Source organism: Callionymus lyra, chromosome 7 (genome assembly GCF_982586985.1).
Source record: "Callionymus lyra chromosome 7, fCalLyr1.hap1.1, whole genome shotgun sequence".
In the NCBI taxonomy this organism is placed as follows: Eukaryota; Metazoa; Chordata; class Actinopteri; order Syngnathiformes; family Callionymidae; genus Callionymus; species Callionymus lyra.
In genome coordinates this window covers 5,878,542-5,904,359 of record NC_141824.1, presented here as the reverse complement: position 1 = coordinate 5,904,359, position 25,818 = coordinate 5,878,542, and the positions used below count along the sequence as shown (strand labels likewise).

Here is a 25,818-nt window from a genome sequence, read left to right as displayed (position 1 = left end):
GTTCTGCTGGTGTCCGTGTGTGGACGTGAACTTTGTGTCACTGCTGACTGTCCCTCTGTTCTTCACCTCTTTGTCTTTGTAGAAGATGTGATTGTTCTGCTGCATCACAACGTTGTGTCATCAGAACCAGAGAAGATCTAAACTTTGTTTTTGTGTCTCACAGTGATTCACACAATGCAGATGTTCTACACTGCGTCTGCTGGAGTTAAAAACTTCCCAGAGTTTGTTTCTGTCACTTATGTGGACGGAGTTGAAGTGGAACACTACGACAGCAACACCAGGAGAAAAGTACCCAAACAAGACTGGATGATCCAGGTCACAGCAGATGATCCTCAGTACTGGGAGAGAGACACAAATATCTTAAATAATGACCAGCAGCTCCACAAGAACAACATTGAAATAGCAAAACAGAGATTCAACCAAACTGGAGGTTTGTTGTCTTTAAAATCAATGTTTGACCTTAAACTGAATCATGTTCAACCTTTTTACATCCTGAACCATCAATCTTGTATACAGAGTAGATCAGAGGAGGAAACTGGAGTAGATCATACAAGTTCAGAGAAGAAGAGAAGATCACAGTGGAGTATTAAACAGTGGAGTAGATCGCAATGGAGTATTAAACAGTGGAGTAGACCACAGTGGAGTATTAAACAGTGGAGTAGACCACATTGGAATATTAAACAGTGGAGTAGATCACAGTGGAGTATTAAACAGTGGAGTAGATCACAGTGGAGTATTAAACAGTGGAGTAGATCACAGTGGAGTATTAAACAGTGGAGTAGACCACAGTGGAGTATTAAACAGTGGAGTAGACCACATTGGAATATTAAACAGTGGAGTAGATCACAGTGGAGTATTAAACAGTGGAGTAGATCACAATGGAGTATTAAACAGTGGAGTAGACCACATTGGAATATTAAACAGTGGAGTAGATCACAGTGGAGTATTAAACAGTGGAGTAGACCACAGTGGAGTATTAAACAGTGGAGTAGACCACATTGGAATATTAAACAGTGGAGTAGATCACAGTGGAGTATTAAACAGTGGAGTAGATCACAATGGAGTATTAAACAGTGGAGTAGACCACATTGGAATATTAAACAGTGGAGTAGATCACAGTGGAGTATTAAACAGTGGAGTAGATCACAGTGGAGTATTAAACAGTGGAGTAGATCACAGTGGAGTATTAAACAGTGGAGTAGATCACAGTGGAGTATGAAACAATGGAGTAGATCACAGTGGAGTATTAAACAGTGGAGTAGACCACAGTGGAGTATTAAACAGTGGAGTAGATCACAGTGGAGTATGAAACAGTGGAGTAGATCACAGTGGAGTATGAAACAGTGGAGTAGACCACAGTGGAGTATGAAACAGTGGAGTAGATCACAGTGGAGTATGAAACAGTGGAGTAGACCACAGTGGAGTATGAAACAGTGGAGTAGATCACAGTGGAGTATTAAACAGAGGAGTAGACCACAGTGGAGTATTAAACAGTGGAGTAGATCACAGTGGAGTATTAAATAGTGGAGTAGATCACAGTGGAGTATTAAACAGAGGAGTAGATCACAGTGGAGTATGAAATAGTGGAGTAGATCACAGTGGAGTAGATCACAGTGGAGTAGACCACAGTGGAGTATTAAACAGAGGAGTAGATCACAGTGGAGTATGAAACAGTGGAGTAGATCACAGTGGAGTATGAAACAGTGGAGTAGACCACAGTGGAGTATGAAACAGTGGAGTAGATCACAATGGAGTATTAAACAGTGGAGTAGATCACAGTGGAGTATTAAACAGAGGAGTAGATCACAGTGGAGTATTAAACAGTGGAGTAGATCACAGTGGAGTATTAAACAGTGAAGTAGATCACAGTGGAGTAGATCACAGTGGAGTATTAAACAGTGGAGTATTAAACAGTGGAGTATTAAACAGTGGAGTATTAAACAGTGGAGTAGATCACAGTGGAGTATTAAACAGTGGAATAGACCACAGTGGAGTATTAAACAGTGGAGTAGATCACAGTGGAGTATTAAACAGTGGAGTAGATCACAGTGGAGTATTAAACAGTGGAGTAGATCACAGTGGAGTATTAAACAGTGGAGTATTAAACAGTGGAGTAGATCGCAATGGAGTATTAAACAGTGGAGTAGACCACAGTGGAGTATTAAACAGTGGAGTAGACCACAGTGGAGTATTAAATGGTGGAGTAGATCACAGTGGAGTATTAAACAGTGGAGTAGATCACAGTGGAGTATTAAACAGTGGAGTAGATCACAGTGGAGTATTAAACAGTGGAGTAGATCACAGTGGAGTATTAAACAGTGGAGTATTAAACAGTGGAGTAGATCACAGTGGAGTATTAAACAGTGGAGTAGATCACAGTGGAGTATTAAACAGTGGAGTAAACCACAGTGGAGTAGAACACAGTGGAGTATTAAACAGTGGAGTAGACCACAGTGGAGTATGAAACAGTGGAGTAGACCACAGTGGAGTAAACCACAGTGGAGTAGAACACAGTGGAGTATTAAACAGTGGAGTAGACCACAGTGGAGTAGACCACAGTGGAGTATTAAACAGTGGAGTATTAAACAGTGGAGTAGATCACAGTGGAGTATTAAACAGTGGAGTAGATCACAATGGAGTAAACCACAGTGGAGTATTAAACAGTGGAGTAGACCACAGTGGAGTATTAAACAGTGGAGTAGACCACAGTGGAGTATTAAACAGTGGAGTAGATCACAGTGGAGTATTAAACAGTGGAGTAGACCACAGTGGAGTATTAAACAGTGGAGTAGACCACAGTGGAGTATTAAACAGTGGAGTAGACCACAGTGGAGTATTAAACAGTGGAGTAGATCACAGTGGAGTATTAAACAGTGGAGTAGATCACAGTGGAGTATTAAACAGAGGAGTAGACCACAGTGGAGTAGATCACAGTGGAGTATTAAACAGTGGAGTAGATCATAGTGGAGTATGAAACAGTGGAGTAGATCATAGTGGAGTATGAAACAGTGGAGTAGATCAAAGTGGAGTACTAAATAGTGGAGTAGATCAGGTCTCACTCTGGTTTCTCTCTCAGGTGTTCACATCAATCAGAGGATGAACGGTTGTGAGTGGGACGATGAGACTGGAGAGGTCAAAGGTTATGAACAGTACGGCTATGATGGAGAAGACTTCATCGTGTTTGACCTTCAGACTCTGACCTGGGTCGCTCCGAGTCCTCAGGCCGTCATCACCAAACACAAGTGGGACCAGAATGAAGGCATGAAGAAATATAAGCAGTTCTTTTACACCCAGGAATGTCCAAATGAACTGAAGAAGTTTGTGAAGTTTGGGAGCAAAACCTTGATGAGAACAGGTAGTTCCATGACCTTCTTCTCCTTCTGCTCTCCTTCCTCCTTCTCTCCCTCCTCTCTCTCTTCATGTCCTCTCTCTCTCTCTCTCCTCTTATCTTCTTTTCCTCACCTCCACCCCTGTCCTCCCTCCTCCTCCTCTCCTTCATTCTCTGTCCATCCTTTGACTTTCTCTCTGAAGTGTGGTGTCTCTCCCTTCAGAGCGTCCACGAGTGTCTCTCCTCCAGAAGACAGCCAGCTCTCCGGTCACCTGCCACGCTACAGGCTTCTACCCCGACAGAGCCATGTTGTTCTGGACCAAAGACGGAGAGGAGCTGCACGAGGACGTGGAACACGGAGAGATCCTCCCCAACCCTGACGGAACCTTCCAGAAAATGGTGGACCTGAAACTCCCGTCTGACGACTGGTCCAGGTACGAGTGTGTGTTTCAACTGGACGGCATTCCGGAAGACGTGGTCACCAAACTGGATCCGTCAAACATCCTGACCAACGGTAAGAGTCTTCAGAACCTTCTTGGTGTCTCCAGAGGTTTCTTTCATCCAGATGAGAGTCCAGGTGTGGTCAGCATGGATCTGCTGAATGAGGCCCCACCACGTCTCTAACACTGGTCACCTGATCATGTCTCCACTTACTTTGCTCTCCATCCACAGCCAGGACTTTCCTGACCTTGTACATCATCATGGCCGCCGTCGCTGCCTCCGCTCTGGTGCTCACAGTGGTTGGATACTTCATCTACAAGAAGAAGAAGAAAGGTGAGAGTTTGTGATTTGATCCAGATCATCTCCAGATACTGGAGAGAAAGAATAGAAGGTCAAAGAAGGTCAGCAGAGATGAGAAGAGGTCAGAGGAACTCTTCTATGTTCATCTTCTTCAGGTGTAATTTGTCCTCTTTCTTTCCATTTCAGGCGACTCTGACTCGTCTTGTAAGTACATGATCTTGTCTCAGCTCAGATGTTGACCATGTGACAGAGTGCTAGCATGCTAGCATCAGTGTTGACACTAGTTTCATCTGCTGGTGAGAAGCACACAAGCTAACAGGGTTTGTGATCTTACAGCGGCCCCCAGCTCGGAGCTGGACCATCTGAAGGATCCGCCCGTGGACAGAGACTAAAGTCAGTGGATGATAATTGTCACTTTTCTTCAAGACTCACTTCACGCATGATTTTACAAGTTGATACATTTTTCTGTCTCCGTGTTTCAGGAGGAATCGACCAAGAAACGTCTTTTTCTTCTGAGACTCTGCAGACGTCAGAGCTGCTGATCTTTGTTCCTTCACTGGAAATGTGTTTGAAACTCACATCAGGATGTCATGTGATCTGAGCCGTTATGAAAACTACACACACACACAGATAAATGCACACACACGATTCTGTACCACACAAATACACTCACACACACAAACACTCACACACATGCTTCACTTTAACACAAATAAATGCACACACACAAACACTCACAAACATGCTTCTCTAAAACACAATAATGCACTCATGTGTTCATGTAATAGTTTGTGTGTTTTCTTCCTGGTGTGTAGACACTAGTTAATGAAGCGTCAGTTGTGATGTCAGAGGTGAAGAATCTTGTCAAACATAGTTGAACTGCTGCTTCATTTCTTGTGTGTTTTGATCTTCAAATAAATGGACAGAAAACGTCCACATGTGTTTGGACTCCAAATGTTCAGTAAAGTCACTTGTCATTGAGGGTCAGTGGAGGCTCAGAAAGAATCCATTTGTGCAGCTGTTATGAAAGGTCAACATCTCTGACCTCTCCTTCTGTTTCCTGATCAACTCATGTCCTAAATATGACTGTATTGCTTTGATCAACTCGTCTTGTGCTGAACAGGTGCACATAAGTTGTGTCCACTTTTGTGTAGAAGAAAAATCCAGAAGAGCTTGTGCCGACAATTCACATGTAGAAACTTGATTCAAAGTTTCCTGCTGAGTCGGCTGAATGTGTTTGTGGAGGTTTGCTCTCTGACCTGCTTCTCTCAAGTCAAACTTCATCAGGTTACACAACCATGAGACGCCGATCTCACGCCACACCTGTGCCGCCATCTTAGATCCCGCCAGAGCTCAAATGTGCAACACTGACGACACATTTGGACAGGTGTGGTGAGACGCCCAGTGTGGATGTTTGACTCCGCCCCCCGAGCACCTGCACCAGTCAGGTGTGCCTCTATGAGACTTGTGTGTCACGCCCTCACTGCACTCAACTGCTTTCTGTTTGCAGCGTGGAAGAGGACACCACAACAATCCACCTAGATCGCCCCCTAGCTGTGAGTCGCTCACCTAAGTCAGAATGTTAATAATTGAAAAAACGTTTTCATTTTAACATCAAACACAACTCTTGTTCAAATGTATTTTCCCTTGATTTAAACTATATTGTTTAATGTTTACAATTGTTTGTAATGCATAATAAAATAACCTGATATAGTTGTTTTAATGTCATGGTGATCAATAATCACAGTTTAGATGAATTATGGAATTGAACGTAGTGATTTTGAATACATGTTGTGTATAAACTATGAAACTACAATTATGTTTTCTAGTCTCATATCTTTGCAATCAAATGAGTGACATTAAGATTTTAAAATTCAAAAACTATGCATCCGTCACTGTAATGGTTTGGTGTGAGGATGGAGTGTGATGTTGGTGCAGAGTTAAGTTAAGACTATACTTTCAGGGATCATTTCTATAGTTCTTAACTTAAGAAATGTGTTTGTAAAGTGTTTGGTGTCACTAACCATGATGAAGAGTTGTGATATTCCTTCCTGAGTGTGAAGCAGACAGAGAATAATGAGTCACTTCATATGTTCTCTGTCATTGATGATCCTTCTTTACTTCCTTGTGCAGTATTGAGAGGAATATGATCAGAGTGGTTGTTGTGTTCAAGACAATATACTATTAAGTGACATTTTTAATGTAATTCTTTATAACTTTTAACAAAAATAAAAATGTATTTTCATATTAATGTAAAGACTATAGTTTGTAGGTCTTTTTGTCTTTGTTGAAATTGATATTAAAAAATATCCAAACCTCTTTGGTGCTCGTCTGTAACATCTCTCTTGTACTGAAGCCTTGACGACAACAATTGTTCTGGAAAAATGAAAAGACACTGTTTCATGAAGCTTCACCAGACCATCACTAGTATTTGGATATTTTAAGTTTGTCATTTTGGAACAAGATGTGGACAAAGACCATTGAGCGTCATTTGCTTCTTTAAAATGAACAAACATTTTTTTTACTATAACTCTGAAAAGGAACCCATTATTCTAAAATGAATCACAACTGTTGAACAACATGAGGCTGAGTAGAAAATTAGTATTTCACCTGAACTAAATTGCTTTTACCATTTAGCAGAACAAACAACCACTCTGATCGTATTCCTCCTCTCAATACTCCTAAAGGAAGTAAAGAAGTAAGTAATTTGTATTTATATAGCGCTGATCATCAATGACAGTGAACATATGAAGTGAATCATTATTCTCTGCATTATCATTTTTTCACAGATAGCGGTTGATTTTATTGCCCATATATGAGACAAACATACTTTGTACGTTTCACACGGTTTCAAAATCAACAGGTTATTTTTGTTTCCATGGTTCTACAAAGACATGTGACACTCTCTATAGGAGGATTTTATGGATCTCTTGGCCCTGACTCACTGTTTCAACCACACCTTAGATCTTGTTCTAGCAAACAGACCTGAAGTTAAAACAACAAATGTCTCTCCTCAGAACTCACTTTTGTCTGACCATCAAGTATTAAATGTGTTCTATGTATGTAGAATCCTGCTGATAAATTCTTGAGGAGCGTGATATTACTTTTTAAATTTAAAATATTTGTATCGAGCACAAGTATGCAATACAGGCATTCCAGGCAATGTTGGTCTGATGTAAAGGCAACTATGTAAATATGCAGACACAGCAATGTTACGTATATGCTCTTTTTTTTTCTTTTTTTTTCAAGAGACAGTAAATTCAGAAAAATAATCTATTGCAATACCAAAGAAACAACAACAACAGAGTGTACATATAGAAACAAAAAAAACACATAAAACAATGAAAAATAAAGGTCAAGACAAAATCAATCCCTCCTGTATCACTGCTGTATTTAGACAGAGCTTTACCTTGTAATTTAAATGAACATGTTGATTGAAGATTAAACCAATTGTAAATATTTACAGGGTCTTAATCTGAATAAATAAAAAAGTTGGCATTCAACTTTTATCATTTAGTTCTAGTGATGTTCTGGATCATGGAGATCTTTTAAGGCCCTTGTATATGAATTGTTTGGCATTTGAATTTTCTGCTCCTGCACTCTGCTCAATTCATGAGTAAAAAAAAAATCAATTTTTGGAACAAATCATTTAATCGATTGTCGAGAAACGAAACAAATGCTTTGAGACACCATTTCAAATGTAATCTAGATAGAACTGCTCAAGGATTGTCAAGTTCAGAACACTCTTGCTTTCAGTACAATTGTTCTGGTGGTTGTGATCCAGTTGTGGGTTCGACTCCAGCCCAAAAGTGTGAACACTTTGATTTTCATTTACACATTTAATAATCTCTTAATTCACAATGTCCCTTCAATGGTGTTTAGGTTCATGATAATAATAATAATAATAATAATAATTGATTGTATAGCGCTTTTTTGGAGGTCACTCAAAGACGCTTGATAAAACATCTAAACATCTGATAATCTCCATTACCCTTGTAACTGAGGTTCTAAGAAGCGTGCAACGCCCTCTACAGGCTGTCGCTTTGTGTTACATCTCTAGAGGAGATCAGCAGGAGGAATGAAACAAAATAACAGTAACAGTGTGAAAACCTAGTGAAGACTAACAAAAACCTTTAACATATTGTTGCGGCTTCCAAACACAAACTTTTCGCCGCTGAGAGTATGAGGTTGGGTCCTCAGGTACGTAGATTTATGACGCGCTTTGGTTTCCTTGTGATAACAGATACGCCGAGATCCAGATATGCTTTTGGTGCATTTATTGTTATACAAACAGCACAGTGTAGCGTGTAGCGTGCAGCGCTTTCCAAAGTCTTTCTGATAGGACGGCGAGTATCCGTTGATGCACTGCTGATCACACTTGGGGGTGTCCGTCTCGCCCTGGCAGGGAGGTCGTGTTCCGTTTACGTGGTGTTCGCATGGAGCAATGGTGTAGCTTGTAGCGTGTAGCGTTGTAGCGTTGAAGCCTGTAGCGTTGAAGCCTGTAGCGTTGAAGCCTGTAGCGTTGAAGCCTGTAGCGGTCAACAAAAATTACGGCTACTTCCAACCTTGACTCTCTCTCTCTCTCATCTGCGTCACCTGTGAGTGCCCACCTTTACGCACACACCTCCGCACGCACACACGCCTACTCCCATGTGAACCGCCCCCTCTGCAACACACACACACTCAAACACACCGTGCAGCACATCTTCAGCCTGTATGTCTCTTACACACCAGCCCCTAATTATTAGGACTCACATAATAATTCACATTTCAAACACAATAGGAGACATAATAAATCATATCAATTTCAATGAAAATGCAAAAAATGTCTAATAAATTGCTCAAGTCCATGAAAAGTCATTATACCAAATATTCCTTCTTCTGGTCGTCATGACCAATTAGTGCAAAGTCCAGCACAAGTAATAAAGACAAAAACAAAAACAAAACACAAAGTCCATATAGAGGTCAGCAATGTCCTCATGCTGCCTCCTCCTTCTCCAGCAACAAACACACCTTGGATATGGGTCTGTCCAAACAATTTGTTCTCGTCTTAATCCGAATTTGACGCACAAATCCCTTGCAATCCGGAAAAGTTTGCAAGACACGTCCCATAATCCAAGAATTACGAGGTGCAGTACTGTCCATAAGCAAAATTAGATCTCCTGCGACAAGGTTTCTCTGGACTCCAGTCCATCTCTGTCGCTCCTGTAACAGAGGCAGGTACTCCTTTGTCCAGCGCTTCCAGAACAGATCTGTTACTGTGCCACTTGGTCAAACAGAATCCCCCTTTAGCGCACAGAGACATGAGCTCATGGCAGAGGGTCAGTGCTTCCTCCTCTGTTGCAACTGCCACCAAACAATCATCCACATAAAAGCAGTGCTGCAGCTTTTCCACTGTCTCCTCCTTATGCTCATGTCCAAAATCCTCTGCACATTTCTTGAGGGCAAAGTTGGCGCAGCTAGGGGAGGATGTAGCTCCCAAAAGATGTACCTTCATCCTGTATTCACATGGTGCTTGGTTCAAGTCTCCTTGTGACCACCAGAGGAATCGCAGCAGATCAGTATCATCTGGGGGCACTTGCACCTGGTGAAACATAGCTTCTATGTCAGCCATGATGATGACAGGTTCCCTCCTGAACCTGGTCACAACTCCAATCAGTGAGCTGGTTAGATCGGGCCCTTGCAACAGCTCTTCATTTGGAGATTGTCTTTTGTAACTGGCACCACAATCAAAAACAACTCTGAGTTTTCTCTTTGTCGGGTGGTAGAAACCATGGTGCGGTATGTAACAGACCCTGCCATCACTTCTTTCCAGCTCTGCATCAGGAACCCTTTCAGCATAGCCTTTACCAAGCAGATCATTAATAAAGGTGTTATACTCCTTGTAAAACACTGGATCCCTCTGGAGCCTCCTCTTCAGATGGTTTTGACGCTGTTCCACCACTTTCCTGTTATTTGGCATGCAGACGTTTGAATTTTTCAAAGGCAGGGCAACCTGGTAATGCCCATTGACCCGTTTGGCTGACTTTGTGACCATGTCCATGAACCTCAGGTCTTCCCTGGACAGACCCACTTGTTCCTCCACAGCAGATTCTGGAAAGTCCATTTTAAATTGCTGTTGCCACAGTTCATCCAAATTTACAATGGACACACGGTTCACCGTTACTGGCTGGTCACAGTAATTGGCCTCTCCACCGTTTCCTGTCAGTGGTCCATTTACCGTCCAGCCCAGCACCGTCCTTATAGCGTAGGGTCCATTGTGCTCACTGCGGATGACTTCCAGCGGTTCCATGGCTCGTGGAACATTCGTTCCAATCAGCAACTCAATTCCAGCCTCAATCTGTGGTAAGGAGATGTGTCTTAAATATGGCCACCTTGTCAGATCCTTATTTGAAGGTATGTTTGCTTTGTGGACTGGCATTGACAACTGAGTGTACGCTTTTGGCAACTCAATGAAGCTGTCATCTTCAAGTGCTGCCACCTCCAGCTCTGGCAATGTAGCTACTGACCACCTTCTCCTGCCCCATGGTCCTGAGAAGAATGTTGGCTCTCTTCCCAGACAAATTGAGCTTCTGCTTCAGACTCTCAGTACAGAACACTGCAGTACTTCCCGGGTCCAAAAAGGCGTATGTGAGAATGACTTTATTGCCCTTCTTCGCCTTCACTTGGATCGGCACGATAGGAAGCTTGCAATCTGTCTCACCAGCCCCTGTAAGCCCACTGGAAACCAAAGTGTCGTCCACTGTAACCTGGATGCTTCTCTCAGCCGGTTCTGCTGTTGCCACACTATCCTTATGGAGCACAGTTGGATGTCTTAGGCCACACTTCGAGCAGGAAATCTTCCTTTGGCAAGTTTTGCTTATGTGTCCTATACACAGGCAGCGAAAACAAGCACCATTTTCCTTCAGGAAGTCAATTTTCTCCTTGTGTGCCATTTTTTCCAACCGAGCACACACATCCAATGTGTGTCCTCCAGTGCAGCAGGGACAGATCTTCCTGGCTGGTGGTTTTATGTTTGTAGCTTTATTCACAGGTTGAGTTGTTCTCTCCACATGATTCACTGTGGTAGCGAAGCTGGTTCCTCTGATGCTGGTGCGAGGGGGTGGTTTGTGTTTCATTTGTTTAGTTGTCATAACAGTGTCCTGAATGTTTCCAAACACAGGGTCTGTCAAGATTTTTACTTGTTTTTCAACAAAATTGGTAATGTCCACAAACCTTGCTCTCCTATTGTACCTTTCCTGCAGGTCACATGCGTCGCACCTCCAGCGGTCTCGGAGTTTGTACGGCAGTTTTTTGATGATTTCCACCATCTTTGTGGGTGTGTCCAGATCATTTAAATACTGCACATCCTCCAAAGCGTTGCAGCATCCACGCAGAAAGAGGCCGTACTCCTGAAGGGCTTTCACATCTTCTGCTTTAATAGTGGGCCATGACAAAGCTCTCTCCATGTATGCGGCTGCCACCTTTTGCTCATTGCCATAGTGTTCTTTCAATAGAGCCTTCGCCTTCACATATCCTCTGCTCGACTCCATGTGCTGACAGCTCCTCACTAGTCCCTTTGCATGGCCTTTGGTGTATTGTTCAAGGAAGTAGAGTCTGTCACAGTTGTTACTGGTGTTTCGCTCAACTCCATTTTTAAATGCTTTAATAAACGAATGGTATTTGAGTGGGTTACCATCGAAAATGGGAATTTCCCTTTTTGGGAGTGCTGAGAGGCATTGTTGTTGCATCAAGAGTGTTGAAATTTCATTTTGTTTTCTCATTATGTCCAGCACACTGTCGTTTTGTGATGCATCAGTTTGTGTGACATTAGTCACAGGATCTTCAGGAATTGTTAGATAACGTTGGAGCATGTAAGAAGGATCTGGGAGATGTTTTATGTCAGGTAAGTGAGTGACTTTAGGCGTCACAACTGTCTGTGTGGTTTCAATTGCATTGGGTTTTAGTTGTTGTTTTGAGCATGTCTTTTCATAGTATGAGTTCATCCCGTCTGAAACCTTTGACTTTGATTTACTGCCGACACTGCTTTGTGATTTTATAACACTTAGTTTTGCCATTTCCTCAGCGATTTCATTCTCCAGTAAAAGCTGTTCTCTTCTTTTGCGTAACTTTAACTCCTCTTCATCTAATGCATGTTTTTCCTTTAATGCCTTTTGTCTTGTTGCCAAAATTGCAAGATTTGTTTCCGTTTTTAAGCGAGCAGATGAGCGTGAAGCTAAAGATGAGGAATGATGTGAGCGCGATTTCTTGGTTGCATTTGAGATGCTGTCACAGGGCTGTAGTTCATCCTGAGGATCTTGTTCAGTGGTAACAGGTACTGGAGGGTCAGCAACAGACAAATTCTTGCTTTTTTCGACAGGAATTTGTACTGCATCATTTATTTCCTTTGTTGGTTGCTCAGAAGTATTTGTATGTAGTGGTAATTCATTTGAGTTTTCATGCGGATTTTCCTTTATCCATTTTTCCACACGTTCCTTGAATGCATCACTGTAATCCATAATGATAGAAAACCACTCTTTTTGGTTTTTATGTTCATCATCGGGAATAAGTTGCAATACTTCGTTGTGCAGGTCAGTGGCCTTTTTACACAGTGCATTCAAGTTATTCAGTTGTGATGGGATTTCAGTTACATTTTCTTTTGATTTCATGTGCGCTTTAATTTGCGGAATAAGCTCTTTGATTTTATTAACGGCACTTTTGCGCTCATTCTGCAACCGTTCGATTTTATTTTCCATAGCTTTGGCCGTCAGTTTAATTTCCCTCTTTTCACGTTCCATGTTTGAACATTCAGCATCGGCGTTTATTTGACTCATTTCCGTTGGATTGTATTTTTGTATGTAGCAAAACAATCATATTTCATTCAAGAGCGTATTCAAAACCATCCATAGCATTTCAATTCATTGACAGAGCAGATTCGATCCAAGAATTTCAACAATGAGTAGGTCTTGAGACAACATCAGACGCCACATTCCACAAAGTCCTGACGTCACAATCCAATAAAGCACAGAGAATATGCGCCACCATCAATGCAACCAGCGTAACATCCATTTAATACATTGTCCTCACTTGACACAATGCATTCCAATTGAAGCGGATTCCTTAATCCACAAACATTAACAGGTTCAGGCCTACCTGTTCCCAGGTGAATGGATGGCGTGGTGTGGCAATTATCTCAGGCTGGTCGGTGCGTGACGACTTGGTTCTTTGATGCGGCTTGATGATTTTCATTCTACGCCATTTTTTGTTGACAAATGTTGCGGCTTCCAAACACAAACTTTTCGCCGCTGAGAGTATGAGGTTGGGTCCTCAGGTACGTAGATTTATGACGCGCTTTGGTTTCCTTGTGATAACAGATACGCTGAGATCCAGATATGCTTTTGGTGCATTTATTGTTATACAAACAGCACAGTGTAGCGTGTAGCGTGCAGCGCTTTCCAAAGTCTTTCTGATAGGACGGCGAGTATCCGTTGATGCACTGCTGATCACACTTGGGGGTGTCCGTCTCGCCCTGGCAGGGAGGTCGTGTTCCTTTGACGTGGTGTTCGCATGGAGCAATGGTGTAGCTTGTAGCGTGTAACGTGTAGCGTTGAAGCCTGTAGCGGTCAACAAAAATTACGGCTACTTCCAACCTTGACTCTCTCTCTCTCTCATCTGCGTCACCTGTGAGTGCCCACCTTTACGCACACACCTCCGCACGCACACACGCCTACTCCCATGTGAACCGCCCCCTCTGCAACACACACACACTTAAACACACCGTGCAGCACATCTTCAGCCTGTATGTCTCTTACAAGAACAGAGAGCAGAGTCAGCATTTCTTCAGTTTGTTGTAGAGCCAACCAGTTGAGGAACCAGTGATTTGTTGGAGCTTCTGGTGCCACTAAAATCAACCTCAAACCCTCGAGCCTCACTGTTCTCAAGAGGAAAGAGGAAACACTGGTGGAAAACCATAGAAAAGCCTTGGTCGGCACAATGGATGATCAAAAACCTTCATCCCAAGAGTAGGCTTGTCTGACTGAAAGAGAAGACTGTGTTCTCGTCCTGGACAAAGTGCAGAATGAGACAATATTTACACTTTTAAAATGGAAAACCAACACTCTGATCATATTCCTCCCCTCAATACTGTGAACTTACATATTAATCCAAATGAAAGTTCAACACATGCACCAAAATGTTCACATTGAGTGTTTAAACCAACCATGTGGAAATGTTTAATGTTTCATCTTGACAAAGAAACAAAAGTGAGAAGAATTATTTTCAATAAACTATCATCAAGAACAATTTCTAGTCGAAGTGTGTCAGGAAACTTGTAGATTCATAACTTTGTTGGCAGCATTACAGACTCAACACAACACGCTCAAAAGATATTCAGTCAGGGAAGAATCATTGTGGCAGATAAGGACAATCACCATGAACGGATACTGATCACATTTATTTGTGTGTAAAAACAAAACCTGATTGAAAATGTTAATTAAAATGGATTTAAAGACATTTTGATGAAGTTAAATATTGTAGCTCATCACACAACTTTATTTCTGTATGAGATTTATCAACTAAAAAAACAATCAAATATTGTATACTTTAAGTAAAAATGATATATTTTAATTCTATAATTCAACCTGAAAGTTGATTTTTTTATTTTCTCCACTGCTTATATCCCCACTTTCAACCTGCTGTTGCCTGAGACCTTTACTTTCTCTGACAGGTTTACTTTTGAGGGCCAGTTCATGCTAAGGTTTGTGGGTAAATAGTACCAAGAACAGGCAGTTTTACTTCCTGTGAGACCATACAATGTTGGAGAGATCGTAGAGCACCAAGAGCTCACTGACCAGGAGGGAACTGAAGATAGTTCAAGTGTTTTAACTACAGAAAGTCTGTCCGTAAAATAATGATAAAAATGGTTCTTGAATTGATGAAAATGACTGAAAATCATTCAAATGTATTTACTGTTTGAGCTCAATGTCATGTTTGAACCACTAGAGGGAACTAGAAGCTTTTCTCGTCTCCACAAAAAACTCGTTTTTTTTTTACTTTCATAGTAATATTTTAGAAAAACTTTTTTTCTGAATAAAAGAGAATAGAAAGGAAGGAAAGAAAGTTTATACATATATATGTCAAAATAAAAAGTAATTCAATCCACTTTTATTTCTCTTCACTTTAATTTGACACTCCTGGTATTCCATAGTTCACATTCTGCGTGACTTTAAGGTTCAGAAGAACGACTCTAAGAAATAAGAATAAAGTTTAAAGTGGAGTTTTTGTCACAGAAAATAGTCGTAATAACATGTTTGGTTTACTTTGACTTTCCATCTGGACGTGACGTCACACTGAATCCTCATTGGCTCAGATATTTCTTCCTGCGTCTGTTGTTTACTTTCACTTGTACTTCGTTCGTCGACCTGAAGACTTGTTGGATCCTAGTCTCCAGAAAAGAGCTGAAGATGAAGAAGGTGTTGTTTGTGCTTGTTGTGTGGATCCACAGCTCAACTGCGAGTGAGTCTCCTTCCTCCACTTTCATGTGTTCACACCTGCGTCACCTTTTATTTCTCCAAATACTCTTCACTACAACCTTCATGACCTTTTCACTCTCAGAGGAGTCAAAGTGTTTCACTGATTCACTTTTCATCTCAGAACCGTGAAGAAGTCGTACACAGAAAAGTAGATCCGAGCTCAATGTCAGGTGCTCACCTGGTGGCGCTGTTGAGTCACTTCTGTTGATTGACGGAGGAACTTGTTTGACGCTGAACAGAAAGTGACTCCAGAGTTTTGCTTCATGAGCTGATCACTTGTTTTTAAACGATGCTGCCATCAGGAGATTCATTGACTCACAAGAAGAGCTTTTACAATTTTCATTGATTTGACTTTAGTAAACAAGTCTATCATGAACTAAAATGAGGAAATAAAAACAAAGAAAGTGTCGCATTTCTTAAGTGCGCATGTTCAGACAACCTTGTAGCTCAGCTCACTTCAACATATTATCACATCTCACAGTTTATTGGAGCAACTCAGTGAAGCAGCTGCTCTGAACTTGTGTTTGGACTTAAAATATCTAAATGAAACATTTACAATCATGTTGAACAGTAATCTTCAGAAACATGTTATTTATAAACTGATATAAACTCATGTTATTTAAGTTCATCATTAACCTTAATGTCCTTCAATGATCTTTATTCTATCAATCATTCTTAGATTTGTTCCATGAACTTGGTTTTAATATTTTATTATCTATGCGTTTTTTAAAAACAATTTCAATTTAGTTGTTTGATCTTTTTCAACATTGTTGCTCCTGTTTCTTCTTAATTCATCCATTTATTCTTTTAATTCTCTTTATTCCTTATTTGTTTTATTATAAATATTTATTACATTTCAGATTGTTATTAATATTAATCGTTTTTTCTTCTTTCTTCTTCTTCTTCTTCTATAGTTGTGTCCCAGTTAGCCAGGGTTCTTGGAGAGTGAAGTGTGAAGGATGTTCTGCTGGTGTCCGTGTGTGGACGTGAACTTTGTGTCACTGCTGACTGTCCCTCTGTTCTTCACCTCTTTGTCTTTGTAGAAGATGTGATTGTTCTGCTGCATCACAACGTTGTGTCATCAGAACCAGAGAAGATCTAAACTTTGTTTTTGTGTCTCACAGTGATTCACACGATGCAGTTTTTCCGAACTGCGTCTGCTGGAGTTAAAAACTTCCCAGAGTTTGTTTCTGTCACTTATGTGGACGGAGTTGAAGTGGAACACTACGACAGCAACACCAGGAGAAAAGTACCCAAACAAGACTGGATGATCCAGGTCACAGCAGATGATCCTCAGTACTGGGAGAGAAACACAAATATCTTAAATAACCAACAGCAGGTCCACAAGATCAACATTGAAATAGTAAAACAGAGATTCAACCAAACTGGAGGTTTGTTGTCTTTAAAATCAATGTTTGACCTTAAACTGAATCATGTTCAACCTTTTTACATCCTGAACCATCAATCTTGTATACAGAGTAGATCAGAGGAGGAAACTGGAGTAGATCATACAAGTTCAGAGAAGGAGAGAAGATGACAGTGGAGTATTAAACAGTGGAGTAGATCACAGTGGAGTATTAAACAGTGGAGTAGATCACAGTGGAGTATTAAACAGTGGAGTAGATCACAATGGAGTATTAAACAGTGGAGTAGACCACATTGGAATATTAAACAGTGGAGTAGATCACAGTGGAGTATTAAACAGTGGAGTAGATCACAGTGGAGTATTAAACAGTGGAGTAGATCACAGTGGAGTATTAAAGAGTGGAGTAGATCACAGTGGAGTATTAAACAGTGGAGTAGATCACAGTGGAGTATTAAACAGTGAAGTAGATCACAGTGGAGTATTAAACAGTGAAGTAGATCACAGTGGAGTATTAAACAGTGGAGTAGATCACAGTGGAGTATTAAACAGTGGAGTAGACCACAGTGGAGTATTAAACAGTGGAGTAGATCACAGTGGAGTATTAAACAGTGGAGTAGATCACAGTGGAGTATTAAACAGTGGAGTAGACCACAGTGGAGTATTAAACAGTGGCGTAGATCACAGTGGAGTATTAAACAGTGGAGTAGATCACAGTGGAGTATTAAACAGTGGAGTAGATCACAGTGGAGTATTAAACAGTGAAGTAGATCACAGTGGAGTATTAAACAGTGGAGTAGACCACAGTGGAGTATTAAACAGTGGAGTAGACCACAGTGGAGTATTAAACAGTGGAGTAGATCACAGTGGAGTATTAAACAGTGGAGTAGACCACAGTGGAGTATTAAACAGTGGAGTAGATCACAGTGGAGTATTAAACAGTGGAGTAGATCACAGTGGAGTATTAAACAGTGGAGTAGACCACAGTGGAGTATTAAACAGTGGCGTAGATCACAGTGGAGTATTAAACAGTGGAGTAGATCACAGTGGAGTATTAAACAGTGGAGTAGATCACAGTGGAGTATTAAACAGTGAAGTAGATCACAGTGGAGTATTAAACAGTGGAGTAGATCACAGTGGAGTATTAAACAGTGGAGTAGATCACAGTGGAGTATTAAACAGTGGAGTAGATCACAGTGGAGTATTAAACAGTGGAGTAGATCACAGTGGAGTATTAAACAGTGGAGTAGATCACAGTGGAGTATTAAACAGTGAAGTAGATCACAGTGGAGTATTAAACAGTGAAGTAGATCACAGTGGAGTAGACCACAGTGGAGTATTAAACAGTGGAGTAGATCACAGTGGAGTATTAAACAGTGGAGTAGATCACAGTGGAGTATTAAACAGTGGAGTAGATCACAGTGGAGTATTAAACAGTGGAGTAGATCACAGTGGAGTATTAAACAGTGAAGTAGATCACAGTGGAGTAGACCACAGTGGAGTATTAAACAGTGGAGTAGATCACAGTGGAGTATTAAACAGTGGAGTAGATCACAGTGGAGTAGACCACAGTGGAGTATTAAACAGTGGAGTAGATCACAGTGGAGTATTAAACAGTGGAGTAGATCACAGTGGAGTAGACCACAGTGGAGTATTAAACAGTGGAGTAGATCACAGTGGAGTATTAAACAGTGGAGTAGATCACAGTGGAGTATTAAACAGTGGAGTAGACCACAGTGGAGTATTAAACAGTGGAGTAGATCACAGTGGAGTATTAAACAGTGGAGTAGATCACAGTGGAGTATTAAACAGTGGAGTAGACCACAGTGGAGTATTAAACAGTGGCGTAGATCACAGTGGAGTATTAAACAGTGGAGTAGATCACAGTGGAGTATTAAACAGTGGAGTAGATCACAGTGGAGTATTAAACAGTGAAGTAGATCACAGTGGAGTATTAAACAGTGGAGTAGATCACAGTGGAGTATTAAACAGTGGAGTAGATCACAGTGGAGTATTAAACAGTGGAGTAGATCACAGTGGAGTATTAAACAGTGGAGTAGATCACAGTGGAGTATTAAACAGTGGAGTAGATCACAGTGGAGTATTAAACAGTGAAGTAGATCACAGTGGAGTATTAAACAGTGAAGTAGATCACAGTGGAGTAGACCACAGTGGAGTATTAAACAGTGGAGTAGATCACAGTGGAGTATTAAACAGTGGAGTAGATCACAGTGGAGTATTAAACAGTGGAGTAGATCACAGTGGAGTATTAAACAGTGGAGTAGATCACAGTGGAGTATTAAACAGTGAAGTAGATCACAGTGGAGTAGACCACAGTGGAGTATTAAACAGTGGAGTAGATCACAGTGGAGTATTAAACAGTGGAGTAGATCACAGTGGAGTAGACCACAGTGGAGTATTAAACAGTGGAGTAGATCACAGTGGAGTATTAAACAGTGGAGTAGATCACAGTGGAGTAGACCACAGTGGAGTATTAAACAGTGGAGTAGATCACAGTGGAGTATTAAACAGTGGAGTAGATCACAGTGGAGTATTAAACAGTGAAGTAGATCACAGTGGAGTAGACCACAGTGGAGTATTAAACAGTGGAGTAGATCACAGTGGAGTATTAAACAGTGGAGTAGATCACAGTGGAGTATTAAACAGTGGAGTAGATCACAGTGGAGTATTAAACAGTGGAGTAGATCACAGTGGAGTATGAAACAGTGGAGTAGATCACAGTGGAGTATTAAACAGTGGAGTATTAAACAGTGGAGTAGACCACAGTGGAGTATTAAACAGAGGAGTAGATCTCAGTGGAGTATTTAACAGTGGAGTAGATCACAGTGAAGTATTAAACAGTGAAGTAGATCACAGTGGAGTAGATCACAGTGGAGTATTAAACAGTGAAGTAGATCACAGTGGAGTATTAAACAGTGGAGTAGATCTCAGTGGAGTATTTAACAGTGGAGTAGATCACAGTGAAGTATTAAACAGTGGAGTAGATCACAGTGGAGTATTAAACAGTGGAGTAGATCACAGTGGAGTATTAAACAGTGGAGTAGATCAGGTCTCACTCTGGTTTCTCTCTCAGGTGTTCACCTCTTTCAGATAATGAGCAGTTGTGAGTGGGACGATGAATCTGGAGAGGTCAAAGGTTATGAACAGTACGGCTATGATGGAGAAGACTTCATCGTGTTTGACCTTCAGACTCTGACCTGGGTCGCTCCGAGTCCTCAGGCCGTCATCACCAAACACAAGTGGGACCAGAATGAAGGCTGGAAGAAATATATACAGTTCTTTTACACCCAGCACTGTCCAAACTATCTGAAGAAGTTTGTGAAGTTTGGGAGCAAAACCTTGATGAGAACAGGTAGTTCCATGACCTTCTTCTCCTTCTTCTCTCTTTCCTCCTTCTCTCCCTCCTCTCTCTCCTCATGTCCTCTCTCTCTCTCTCTCTCTCCTCTTATCTTCTTTTCCTCACCTCCACCCCTGTCCTCCCTCCTCCTCCTCTCCTTCATTCTCTGTCCATCCTTTGACTTTCTCTCTGAAGTGTGGTGACTCTCCCTTCAGAGCGTCCACGAGTGTCTCTCCTCCAGAAGACAGCCAGCTCTCCGGTCACCTGCCACGCTACAGGCTTCTACCCCGACAGAGCCATGTTGTTCTGGACCAAAGACGGAGAGGAGCTGCACGAGGACGTGGAACACGGAGAGATCCTCCCCAACCCTGACGGAACCTTCCAGAACATGGTGGACCTGAAACTCCCGTCTGACGACTGGTCCAGGTACGAGTGTGTGTTTCAACTGGACGGCATTCCGGAAGACGTGGTCACCAAACTGGATCCGTCAAACATCCTGACCAACGGTAAGAGTCTTCAGAACCTTCTTGGTGTCTCCAGAGGTTTCTTTCATCCAGATGAGAGTCCAGGTGTGGTCAGCATGGATCTGCTGAATGAGGCCCCACCACGTCTCTAACACTGGTCACCTGATCATGTCTCCACTTACTTTGCTCTCCATCCACAGCCAGGACTTTCCTGACCTTGTACATCATCATGGCCGCCGTCGCTGCCTCCGCTCTGGTGCTCACAGTGGTTGGATACTTCATCTACAAGAAGAAGAAGAAAGGTGAGAGTTTGTGATTTGATCCAGATCATCTCCAGATACTGGAGAGAAAGAATAGAAGGTCAAAGAAGGTCAGCAGAGATGAGAAGAGGTCAGAGGAACTCTTCTATGTTCATCTTCTTCAGGTGTAATTTGTCCTCTTTCTTTCCATTTCAGGCGACTCTGACTCGTCTTGTAAGTACATGATCTTGTCTCAGCTCAGATGTTGACCATGTGACAGAGTGCTAGCATGCTAGCATCAGTGTTGACACTAGTTTCATCTGCTGGTGAGAAGCACACAAGCTAACAGGGTTTGTGATCTTACAGCGGCCCCCAGCTCGGAGCTGGACCATCTGAAGGATCCGCCCGTGGACAGAGACTAAAGTCAGTGGATGATAATTGTCACTTTTCTTCAAGACTCACTTCACGCATGATTTTACAAGTTGATACATTTTTCTGTCTCCGTGTTTCAGGAGGAATCGACCAAGAAACGTCTTTTTCTTCTGAGACTCTGCAGACGTCAGAGCTGCTGATCTTTGTTCCTTCACTGGAAATGTGTTTGAAACTCACATCAGGATGTCATGTGATCTGAGCCGTTATGAAAACTACACACACACACAGATAAATGCACACACACGATTCTGTACCACACAAATACACTCACACACACAAACACTCACACACATGCTTCACTTTAACACAAATAAATGCACACACACAAACACTCACAAACATGCTTCTCTAAAACACAATAATGCACTCACTCACAATCACACACAAACACACACAAACACACACACACATGCTTCACTTTAACACAAATAAATGCACACACACAAACACTCACAAACATGCTTCTCTAAAACACAATAATGCACTCACTCACAATCACACACAATCACACACAAACACACACATGCTTCACCATCACACAAGGATGCACACACATGCATCTCTGACACACAAAAATGCACTCACAAACAACTGCAAACACACACACGCATGCTTTACCAAAGCAAAAAATGCACAAACACGCACACACACAAAAAAGCAATCTCACACAATGACAAACACACACACATGTGCTTTACTACTACACAGAAATGCACACACATAAATACTTAAACACATGCTTCTCTGGCGCAACAAAAGCACTAACACACAATAACTAACGCACACACACAGATGTCTCTGTAGACAAAATGATACACACACGGAAAATATATACAGACAAACAGAGTCTAAAAACAGGTACTGACACACAAAATCAGGCACACATGCCCAAACACACTCACGAAAACAGTTGAACAAACCTGAAAATAGGCGCACACACAAATAAAAAGATAACAAACACATGTATTTACACATCAAATAACAAACAGAAGTACAAACATGCAAAAACCAAAATGGAAAAAAAATCAGACACACAGTGACAAATTTATGAATGTGTAGACACACACACACACACACACACACACACACACACACACACACACACACACACACACACACACACACACAGTTTTGTGTTCATGTAATAGTTTGTGTGTTTTCTTCCTGGTGTGTAGACACTAGTTAATGAAGCGTCAGTTGTGATGTCAGAGGTGAAGAATCTTGTCAAACATAGTTGAACTGCTGCTTCATTTCTTGTGTGTTTTGATCTTCAAATAAATGGACAGAAAACGTCCACATGTGTTTGGACTCCAAATGTTCAGTAAAGTCACTTGTCATTGAGGGTCAGTGGAGGCTCAGAAAGAATCCATTTGTGCAGCTGTTATGAAAGGTCAACATCTCTGACCTCTCCTTCTGTTTCCTGATCAACTCATGTCCTAAATATGACTGTATTGCTTTGATCAACTCGTCTTGTGCTGAACAGGTGCACATAAGTTGTGTCCACTTTTGTGTAGAAGAAAAATCCAGAAGAGCTTGTGCCGACAATTCACATGTAGAAACTTGATTCAAAGTTTCCTGCTGAGTCGGCTGAATGTGTTTGTGGAGGTTTGCTCTCTGACCTGCTTCTCTCAAGTCAAACTTCATCAGGTTACACAACCATGAGACGCCGATCTCACGCCACACCTGTGCCGCCATCTTAGATCCCGCCAGAGCTCAAATGTGCAACACTGACGACACATTTGGACAGGTGTGGTGAGACGCCCAGTGTGGATGTTTGACTCCGCCCCCCGAGCACCTGCACCAGTCAGGTGTGCCTCTATGAGACTTGTGTGTCACGCCCTCACTGCACTCAACTGCTTTCTGTTTGCAGCGTGGAAGAGGACACCACAACAATCCACCTAGATCGCCCCCTAGCTGTGAGTCGCTCACCTAAGTCAGAATGTTAATAATTGAAAAAACGTTTTCATTTTAACATCAAACACAACTCTTGTTCAAATGTATTTTCCCTTGTATTAAACTATATTGTTTAATGTTTACAATTGTTTGTAATGCATAATAAAAATAACCTGATATAGTTGTTTTAATGTCATGGTGATCAATAATCACAGTTTAGATGAATTATGGAATTGAACGTAGTGATTTTGAATACATGTTGTGTATAAACTATGAAACTACAATTATGTTTTCTAGTCTCATCTCTTTGCAATCAAATGAATGACGGTAACATTTTAAAATTCAAAAACTATGCATCCGTCACTGTAATGGTTTGGTGTGAGGATGGAGTGTGATGTTGGTGCAGAGTTAAGTTAAGACTATACTTTCAGGGATCATTTCTATAGTTCTTAACTTAAGAAATGTGTTTGTAAAGTGTTTGGTGTCACTAACCATGATGAAGAGTTGTGATATTCCTTCCTGAGTGTGAAGCAGACAGAGAATAATGATTCACTTCATATGTTCTCTGTCATTGATGATCCTTCTTTACTTCCTTGTGCAGTATTGAGAGGAATATGATCAGAGTGGTTGTTGTGTTCAAGACAATGTACTATTAAGCGACATTTTTAATGTAATTCTTTATAACTTTTAACAAAAATAAAAATGTATTTTCATATTAATGTAAAGACTATAGTTTGTAGGTCTTTTTGTCTTTGTTGAAATTGATATTAAAAAATATCCAAACCTCTGTGGTGCTCGTCTGTAACATCTCTCTTGTACTGAAGCCTTGACGACAACAATTGTTCTGGAAAAATGAAAAGACACTGTTTCATGAAGCTTCACCAGACCATCACTAGTATTTGGATATTTTAAGTTTGTCATTTTGGAACAAGATGTGGACAAAGACCATTGAGCGTCATTTGCTTCTTTAAAATGAACAAACATTTTTTTTACTATAACTCTGAAAAGGAACCCATTATTCTAAAATGAATCACAACTGTTGAACAACATGAGGCTGAGTAGAAAATTAGTATTTCACCTGAACTAAATTGCTTTTACCATTTAGCAGAACAAACAACCACTCTGATCGTATTCCTCCTCTCAATACTCCTAAAGGAAGTAAAGAAGTAAGTCATTTGTATTTATATAGCGCTGATCATCAATGACAGTGAACATATGAAGTGAATCATTATTCTCTGCATTATCATTTTTTCACTGATAGCGGTTGATTTTATTGCCCATATATGAGACAAACATACTTTGTACGTTTCACACGGTTTCAAAATCAACAGGTTATTTTTGTTTCCATGGTTCTACAAAGACATGTGACACTCTCTATAGGAGGATTTTATGGATCTCTTGGCCCTGACTCACTGTTTCAACCACACCTTAGATCTTGTTCTAGCAAACAGACCTGAAGTTAAAACAACAAATGTCTCTCCTCAGAACTCAGTTTTGTCTGACCATCAAGTATTAAATGTGTTCTATGTATGTAGAATCCTGCTGATAAATTCTTGAGGAGCGTGATATTACTTTTTAAATTTAAAATATTTGTATCGAGCAAGTATGCAATACAGGCATTCCAGGCAATGTTGGTCTGATGTAAAGACAACTATGTAAATATGCAGACACAGCAATGTTACGTATATGCTCTTTTTTTTTCTTTGTTTTTCAAGAGACAGTAAATTCAGAAAAATAATCTATTGCAATACCAAAGAAACAACAACAACAGAGTGTACATATAGAAACAAAAAAAACACATAAAACAATGAAAAATAAAGGTCAAGACAAAATCAATCCCTCCTGTATCACTGCTGTATTTAGACAGAGCTTTACCTTGTAATTTAAATGAACATGTTGATTGAAGATTAAACCAATTGTAAATATTTACAGGGTCTTAATCTGAATCAATAAAAAAGTTTGCATTCAACTTTTATCATTTAGTTCTAGTGATGTTCTGGATCATGGAGATCTTTTAAGGCCCTTGTATATGAATTGTTTGGCATTTGAATTTTCTGCTCCTGCACTCTGCTCAATTCATGAGTAAAAAAAAAAAAAATTTTTGGAACAAATCATTTAATCGATTGTCGAGAAACGAAACAAATGCTTTGAGACACCATTTCAAATGTAATCTAGATAGAACTGCTCAAGGATTGTCAAGTTCAGAACACTCTTGCTTTCAGTACAATTGTTCTGGTGGTTGTGATCCAGTTGTGGGTTCGACTCCAGCCCAAGAAACATCAAAGTTCTTCGGTTTAAATAAAATACTTGGGAAGAAGTAATGTGACCTTCCTTGGTGAAAGTTTGTGTTGTTTCTCCACTGAAGGTCATTCTAAAGTCGTTCATTAAAAGTTGGGAAATGACATGACATCAATTTAAATACAGTTGGTGCTGAAATACTTTGTAAAATAGAGCTACTATAACACAAGTTGTCCACAATGATTGATTTTA

General features: G+C 40.8%; 2 protein-coding genes and 2 non-coding genes across 4 annotated transcripts; all 4 read left to right on the top strand.

Annotated features, from left to right (window-relative positions):
* Positions 1-159: 159 nt before the first annotated feature.
* Positions 160-8,536, top strand: LOC148074814 (class I histocompatibility antigen, F10 alpha chain-like; the record flags this gene model as incomplete). Its single annotated transcript, XM_087796128.1, has 5 exons — positions 160-430; positions 3,077-3,355; positions 3,552-3,842; positions 4,001-4,102; positions 8,475-8,536. Coding segments are annotated over 5 exons (1,005 nt in total), but the record flags the coding sequence as incomplete, so codon positions are not given.
* LOC148074815 (small nucleolar RNA U3) lies at positions 6,017-6,229 on the top strand. The gene has a single exon (XR_015711977.1). It is a non-coding gene; the product is annotated as a small nucleolar RNA U3 (small nucleolar RNA).
* An 8,163-nt stretch (positions 8,537-16,699) lies between the features above and the next one.
* Positions 16,700-20,997, top strand: LOC148074813 (class I histocompatibility antigen, F10 alpha chain-like; the record flags this gene model as incomplete). Its single annotated transcript, XM_087796127.1, has 3 exons — positions 16,700-16,970; positions 20,037-20,315; positions 20,516-20,997. Coding segments are annotated over 3 exons (951 nt in total), but the record flags the coding sequence as incomplete, so codon positions are not given.
* A 2,746-nt stretch (positions 20,998-23,743) lies between these two features.
* On the top strand, positions 23,744-23,956 carry LOC148074812 (small nucleolar RNA U3). Its single transcript, XR_015712067.1, has one exon. It is a non-coding gene; the product is annotated as a small nucleolar RNA U3 (small nucleolar RNA).
* The last annotated feature ends 1,862 nt before the right edge of the window (positions 23,957-25,818 follow it).